The sequence below is a fragment of the Primulina huaijiensis genome, chromosome 6 (genome assembly GCF_012295235.1).
Source record: "Primulina huaijiensis isolate GDHJ02 chromosome 6, ASM1229523v2, whole genome shotgun sequence".
Classification (NCBI taxonomy): Eukaryota; Viridiplantae; Streptophyta; class Magnoliopsida; order Lamiales; family Gesneriaceae; genus Primulina; species Primulina huaijiensis.
Window position 1 is genome coordinate 2,459,976 of NC_133311.1, and position 8,176 is coordinate 2,468,151.

Consider the following 8,176-nt stretch of genomic DNA (forward strand, 5'->3'; position numbering starts at 1 on the left):
CCGCCTAGATTTCACACTCCCAAACCGACGAGAGAGGATTTATACACCACCATTAAGGAGAGAAGATATCTTAAGAGGGATATTCCATCCATATCCACATGCTCATGGAGTGGGGAACACAAAACAACCTGTTAATCAAGTGAACAGTGTGACAAACACTGCGTACCAATCAGGAACTTATGATGACATGACACATATGGATTATCAAAGAGTGGATAGAGGTTTCCCAAGAGGAAATGCTAGTTTTAATGCAGGGTTTCAAGCTCGTGGATCACATTATTGTCATCAGCATCTCCCAACCCGTAATATGACAGTGATAGACCTAGAAATGGTACGAGAAACTATTCAAGAATAATATGGGCCAGTCTTGAGATAAATAGGCCGCCCAAAGTTATGTGTGAATAACTCTTATCCCAGGTTTATAGAGTTCATGACTTTAGACTATTCTCCTCGAAGGACAGCCAATCTAGCATAAAACACATAGTCATATATACTATCCAATGTGGGGAGTTGGCCAACTTGGAGAACTTCAACAACTTAAAGTTGCAGTTATTCTCAAATTCCCTTACAATAACCATATTTTCTTGATATGTCTCACTCCCTAAGAATCGAATGATGAATTTACAAGAGATGAAAAGAAAGTTTCAACAGTTCTACACTCAATTCTACATAACTGAACCAGAGGTACATATTACCGATTTATCCAGAATCGCTCAAAAAAAAAAAGAGAATCGTTTAAGATGAAGAATAGGTGGAAGATGTTCTTACCTAAAATCAAATTCTTGAAAATGTCACATAAAGGTCTGGATTTCGAATTGAGGAAGAAATTCCAAGACACGGAGTTCAGTGTTTCATTGAGTTAGCTGCGAAAGTTGTTGAATATGAGGTATTCTTGAGGGAAGAGTGATACAAAATGAATAAACAACCATGAGGTTTATTATCAAGAAGTAGAGGATGTTGTGATGGCTGAGATCCTATCAGATGATTGATGTAATGTTATTTTTCTTAAAAAGAAACTGGCAGAACCAGAGAAGAAGAATAGCCCCGACTCCCCAAATATATGCAATACACTTTTGATGTATCGAAGATAGATGAGGTTTTAAATTTTTTGGTAAAAGAGAAATTTATCATTTTCCCACCAGATCACAGAGAAATTTATTATTTTTGCACCTGACACCACGCAACTCAAAATATTATGCAAATAAAATGAAAATTATATCTTACTCTTAGGACAAAATCCACCGTCCATGGGTTGGATATCTGGGCTGTAAATATATGCATGTTTATCATACTTTTGTGCTTTATATATAAAAAACTTAGAATCACATTTGTCATTTCCTCACTCTATTATTACCTTGATAAGAAAATAAAATTTCAAATGTAAAATAAAATAAAAATAGAGATATTCAGATATGATTATTGTTTGGTTAAGCGTCTATGAGTAAGAATTGAATTGAAATGGGTGACCTCTGGGGAAGTTTTGCAAAAAGATAATACTTTTTTAAAACATGAAAAATGAATAATTTTTGAAAGAAGATGATATTTTTTTTAAACATGAAAAATGAATATTCGGTCCTACAATTTATATTAGTGTCGACTTTTATATGCGAATATGATGATGAGAAAATATATCCAATCTTGTATAACACAATCACTCTAATATGAAAAAACCGAAAATCAAACCGTATTATTATATGAAGTTCTTATTTTGGTTTTATAACCTAAAACTAAAATTATTATGGTTTGGTTATAGTTCTATGTAACTCAAAAACAAGACTAAACGGTTAAATCGTTTTGTTTTAAAGAAATATTTTATTTATATTTAGACTATTAATAACTAAATATAATTTTAGTTTTTCAAATATAAATTATTGTATTTGTACTTATATATATATCTTTATTAATTAAGTTTGCATAACTAATTATAATTTTATTAAAAAATTAATTCAAAAATATTTATATATATTTTAAAAAATTTAATAATTTATAACTCCCACAATTAGCAAATTTATAATAAAAAATTTAAAAACTTAAACCTTATTAAAAAAAATTCAAATGAAATAAGAGAATCAGTTGTCAAATTATATTATTATAACCTTGAAAAATAAAATAAAATTATAGAAACTGAGTTTAAATGATTATTTTACACATTTTAGAATGATACGTAATGAATTAATAGAATTGTTTTTAAAACTGTATAAACTGGCATATAAATCAAATCATAATACTATAATATCGAATCAGATCGTAATAAAATGGTTTGATTAGATATTTAAAAAACCGTAAACCTAAAAACCAAATGTTGAAACTGATCAAGTCCAATGCTAGAGAGAGCTTGATGGGCTGATACCGGGGTAATTGGGCTCAAAGAATTTACTGGGCCTTGAGAAGCCCATTGTAGTCAAAACCAGAGCCAATAACCATTCCAGCAAGAGCCGAGCCAGGTGATTCGATCTCTCGAGCCCTTGTTTTACAATTTTTTGTATTTTACGCATTTCCAGTTCCGAGGAGGGTTTTCTTTTCTAGGTTTTTGTTGATACTAAAATTTCCTGGCGGGGTGTTTCTTGTTTAGGCGCGGGGATACTTCACTTCGTGGGAACTACAATCTCTGTCACCGGAAGAAGTGTAGAACATGGTAATGGCGCGCTAATTTGATGCAGTTAGTTTAATTTCGATCGTTTTGTTCAATTATCAATGCGAAGTGTGTGCTGCCTTTTGAACTATAGTTGCCTCGAGTGATTGATGATGAAATTCGGTTACTCGGGTGAGGAACAATCAACAACAGGGAGGTACCTTAGGAAGAGGAGTCCTGTTTCTTGATGCACTTATAGTGATATTTTTTTTTGTTTGGATGGGTGGGACTGGCGCTTCTGTGATTGAATGAATTTATTCTGCACAGAGAAAAACACGATTTTTGGCGGTACCGGTTTTAACTGATTATGTTTTCTAATTTTCTTCACGAAATATGACTTGGTGCTTGAGTTGTTGGCTCGTCGTAAAGATTACTACTTGCAATTTCTGTAAAACAGAGGCTCTAAATTATTTGAAGTGAATAGAGTTTTGAATTTACGTGCTTCTTGAGGATTCTTGAGTAGAAGAGAAGTAGAATTTATGTTTTCACTATGATGGAACAACTTTTGGTTTGAGATAATGTTGTAGATGCTGGACTCTGCTGTTCAACCTGAAGAATATCATTATTGTGTTGATTGAATAAATTCTTGTTCATTATAAGAGTCAAATTTAGCAGAGCGGCTGTTAGAAATTTATGTCCTACCCTAGCTCTTATGGCTCCTTCTTTTATTCCTGTACTATCTGTTGCTTGGATCATTTAGCAGAGCCGCTGTTAGAAATTTCTGTCCAGGTTATCTGTTGATGGTCCTTGTGGTAGGCTTACCAACCAGCCTTCTTTTTAATTGTAAAGAATGGTGCTATAACTTCCACCAGTCCTAATGTTTTCCATATTAAACAGAACGTAGTGTATCGTAATGATTTTTTGGTGATCAGATGCATTGCTATAAGCAACCACTTACATTTTTTTGCACTAGGTTGACTTAGGTGTTATGATATGTTATTATTCAATGTCTCAGAATATACACTTGTTCCTCCTCCATGCAATTTAAATTCTGAGGTGTTTCATCTAAAAAATTATTGAGTCCATGATTCACCAAATATTTTTGTTTCCAGGCAACCCTTAATGACTCTTTCCTGGCCGATCTCGACGAATTATCTGATAACGAAGATGATCTTCTGGTGAGTATGCAGCATTTTCTCTACATTCATGTGACTTTCATACATGTATTCCCATGAATATGACAGATTGTGATGCTAGTTTTCTCATTATGTTCCTGAATAGTCAGACTTCCTTTGTGTTTTCTCTGTTACTTCCTTGCTTATGGCCCTAGTTGATAGCACTTTACTTTCAGGAGGAGGAGGATGCTGATGCAGAGCATATGGAGGAAGATGTAGACGGGGACTTGGCAGATATTGAATCACTTAATTATGATGATCTCGATAGCGTATCCAAGCTTCAAAAAACTCAACGTTACACTGATATCATGCAGGTCAGCCGTCAGCATTCCATGAAGTAACATGAAACACGGTTTTGAAGTTTTCTTTTTCTGTAGGTTTAACATATTTGTTTAATGCAACATATTTGTTTCATGCGCTTTAAATGTACCCATATATATAATTCTATGATCCTTTCTTGCAGAAAGTTGAAAATGCACTTGAGAAGGGGTCTGAGAGCTCAAATCTTGGAATTGTATTAGAAGATGATCCAGAATATCAGTTGATTGTTGATTGCAATGCCTTGTCTGTTGATATCGAAAATGAAATTGTGATAATTCACAATTTTATCCGTGACAAGTATCGACTAAAATTTCCGGAGCTTGAGTCACTCGTTCATCATCCAGTCGACTATGCTCGAGTTGTTCAAAAAATTGGGAACGAAATGGACCTGACTCTTGTTGATCTAGAAGGTCTTCTACCCTCTGCCATTATCATGGTCGTTTCTGTTACTGCATCAACCACCAGTGGAAAGCCTCTCCCGGAAGATGTCTTGCAAAAGACAATCGCCGCATGTGACCGAGCTCTTGGTCTAGATTCAGCAAAGAAAAAGGTTCTTGATTTTGTTGAGAGTCGAATGGGTTATATCGCTCCAAATCTTTCTGCTATAGTTGGAAGTGCTGTTGCTGCAAAACTTATGGGAACAGCTGGTGGTCTCTCAGCATTAGCAAAGATGCCAGCCTGTAATGTTCAGCTTCTCGGTGCGAAACGGAAGAACTTAGCAGGATTTTCAACGGCGACGTCCCAATTTCGTGTTGGTTACTTAGAACAAACTGAAATATTTCAGAGCACTCCTCCTTCCTTGAGGATGCGTGCCTGCCGACTTTTGGCTGCAAAATCTACACTTGCTGCACGTGTCGATTCTACTAGAGGAGATCCAACAGGAAAAACTGGGAGAACTTTCCGTGCAGAGATTCATAAAAAGATTGAGAAGTGGCAAGAGCCTCCTCCTGCCAAGCAGCCTAAGCCTCTTCCAGTCCCTGATTCTGAGCCTAAAAAGAAGAGAGGCGGACGAAGGTTGAGGAAGATGAAAGAAAGGTAGTAGTTGTATAATTTCATTGAAAATGTGATTGCAATCTCCATTTAACTTAAATGTAAGAAAAATGTAATGTGATCTCCAACTTTTGTTAGATACGCTATTACCGACATGCGTAAGCTTGCAAATAGGATGCAGTTCGGTGTACCAGAGGAGAGCTCTTTAGGTATTTATTTAAAACATCGTAAATTGCTTCAAATTGTTTTTCAAATTGTTCATGTGGATTTCTTGGTATTGATACCAATTGAAGAAAATGGCGAGAAAACAAATTGAACCGGCATTCCATTCCACCTACAGCAAAGTAGCGTGGTGTCTACTTTGCTGGTTGACGTGATCGTGCAGTTTAGGCATTTTCTTTATGTTTTGTAAAGTTCCTAGAACTATAAACTTGTTTGATTTGATTTTAATCTGATATTGTGATTGATTATTTTTTATGGCCATATTCCTTTATCGTTGGTTTAGCTTGTTGCTCATTTCTCATACTTGGTGATTTTTCAAGGTGATGGACTCGGGGAAGGATATGGAATGCTTGGTCAGGCTGGAAATGGCAAGCTACGTGTATCAATTGGTCAAAGCAAGCTTGCTGCTAAAGTAGCAAAAAAGTATACCTTTTCTGCTTTTCTTTTTTTCCGCTTAAGTGATAAAGTTGCAAAGTAGTATACTTTTTCTGCTAGTCTAGTTTTCTTTGTTACCCATCCAAACTGTCTTTGATGCTAACTAAAGCAGTAGTTCATTTACATTGTGTATTGGTGGAAAAAAATTCTAGCTTGGAAGTAGGATGAGAAGTTTCTTTATTCAACTTTGATTCTGATATTAAACAATTTCGAATCATTGACAGTTAAATATAAGCAACAAGGCGTTAAATATTTGGGTGATTTTCTCATCTTTCACGCTTGCATTATTCGATTATTACCTGTTTCATTTCATTTCATGGACCTTTTCTTTCAGGTTTAAGGAGAAGCGTTTTGGAAGCAGTGGTGCAACTTCTGGACTAACTTCAAGTTTGGCTTTCACACCCGTGCAGGTTTGATGCTACTTTTAAAAACAATAAGCTCCTAAGAGTCAGTCCACTAAAAAATGAATGCAAATAAAGAAATATGACTGACTTATATTGTTGCTACTTGGATGCGCTTTGCTCAAATTCACTATATCACCTACCTTTTTCAGGGAATTGAACTCTCGAATCCTCAGGCAAGCCTGCTTGGTGGTGGAATTCAGAGTACGTACTTTTCAGAAACTGGAACTTTTTCAAAGATCAAGCGGACGTGAGATGCCTCTGTGAAAATTAGGCTTCCATTTGATGTGATATTAGAATATGTATAACTGCTATCTAGAATGAATTTTAGCATATGTGCAATGCAGTGGTGGTGATATTAGAATATGTATCAAATATGTCATGGATACTATAACTGTTGTCTATAATGAATTTTACCATATGTGCAATGCAGTGGTACTCAGGTGTAACTAGCCTTGTTTAACTATATTACCAACTTGAGCTTTATGGGGATTTTCATTCTATTTCCTCTTATTTAGTCTGGATGCCCAGATAGCCCTTTTAGATATTCATGAAATTCTGCCGATACCCAGTTTTCTGGGTACTGTTTGCATTCGCAGTCCATTGATTCAAATTCTTATAACGGAACAGATGTATACAATGAATTCGGAAATAACTTCTTTGGCAAAAACACTGAAATAGCCAGGCAAACACCATAAGAGAAGTGTTAGAGATAGCCAAATGCTTTTTTATTATAAACCCTCACTGGGAATAAGGTCACCTAATGTTATTACAAGTTCAAGGCATATTACTTTGTGATTTCTCCGCATCCTGATGAGTACTCTTTCTCATATTACGAGGCTGCTAAGATAACATCATCATCATCCTAGCACATTTTCGCTAATTGTGAGGTTGGTTACATGCATATTAGTTTCTCGAACTAAGTGATTTTCCCACGTGTCATCTCTTAAATCAAAATCTAAGATATCCTCATTTATCACTTTTAATTTATCCAATTTTTCAATGATCTACTCTTCTTTCTACTTTTTTCATTAACACATCAATCTAATATATGTCGGATTATGATTGTGTTTGGTCTCTTCTTCACATGACCAAACTATATTAAACATCTCTCTCTAATCTTATTCTCTATGAGCCTATATCTAAATAGCTCATAATCATTTCATTCCTAATTATATCCTTGCGTTTTGCCACACATCCATCTTAACATACGCATCTCGGCTACCACTATCTTATGCATGTGTAGTCCTGTAGTGGTCCAACACTTCGAGCCATAAACCATAGCTAGTCGAACAAAAGTCTTACAACATTTTACTTTCAATCTCGCAGACATCTTTCTATCACATAAGACTCTTGATGTTATCATCAATTTCATCCAACATGCTTTAATCTTATGGTCTATATCCTATCTAATGCCCTCAATCTTTTGGATAATAGATCCTAAATATTAAAAACTTCACTCTGGGACTTCTCGACCGTCAATCTCAATTGGACTACACATTCGAATAGATTCAGGACCAAAGTTATAAGCAACCATTTTTGAGCGACTAATTCTAAAAATTTTACTCTCAAGAACTTCACGTCATCTATTTAATTTTTTATTTACACTTTCTTTAGTTTCATCTATCATAACATACACCAAGGTACATTATCCTGAATATGTCCCGCCAGCTCATCCATAACCAAAGAAAAGAGGTTAGGGCTTAAAGTCGATCCTTGATGAAGTCCTACTGCCACAGGAAATTCATATGACATGCCTCCAACAGACTTAACACTAGTTACGAAACCTTCATACATATCTTTAATGATTTCGATATAGTATTGATGCATATGCTTTCTTCTAAGTACCCACCAAATTAATCATCTAGGCACTCTATCATAGGCTTTCTCTAAGTCAATAAATACCATAGGCATGCTCTTCTGTTGTTCTAGTATATCTAATCAAGAAAATAGATTCCATTGTAAACCCACCCGACATAAAACCAAATTGTTTATCTGACACAGTAGTGATAATCCTAAGTCTCCGCTCTATCACTCGCTCACATAACTTCAACATATCG

At 35.2% G+C, this 8,176-nt stretch overlaps 1 protein-coding gene across 1 annotated transcript; it reads left to right on the forward strand.

The window, feature by feature from the left end:
* Positions 1 to 2,437: 2,437 nt before the first annotated feature.
* LOC140979314 (U4/U6 small nuclear ribonucleoprotein Prp31 homolog) lies at positions 2,438 to 6,629 on the forward strand. Its single transcript, XM_073444661.1, has 8 exons — positions 2,438 to 2,635; positions 3,685 to 3,750; positions 3,924 to 4,061; positions 4,211 to 5,103; positions 5,197 to 5,267; positions 5,601 to 5,703; positions 6,050 to 6,125; positions 6,269 to 6,629. Exons 1-8 carry the CDS (start codon positions 2,633 to 2,635, stop codon positions 6,368 to 6,370), a joined length of 1,452 nt encoding a protein of 483 aa, XP_073300762.1. The 5' UTR covers positions 2,438 to 2,632; the 3' UTR covers positions 6,371 to 6,629.
* Positions 6,630 to 8,176: the final 1,547 nt, after the last annotated feature.

Coding starts and splice junctions, on each gene's coding strand:
- LOC140979314 (XM_073444661.1), top strand. Junction 3,751..3,923: donor ATAACGAAGATGATCTTCTG/GTGAGTATGCAG, acceptor CTTTACTTTCAG/GAGGAGGAGGATGCTGATGC. Junction 5,268..5,600: donor ACCAGAGGAGAGCTCTTTAG/GTATTTATTTAA, acceptor TGATTTTTCAAG/GTGATGGACTCGGGGAAGGA.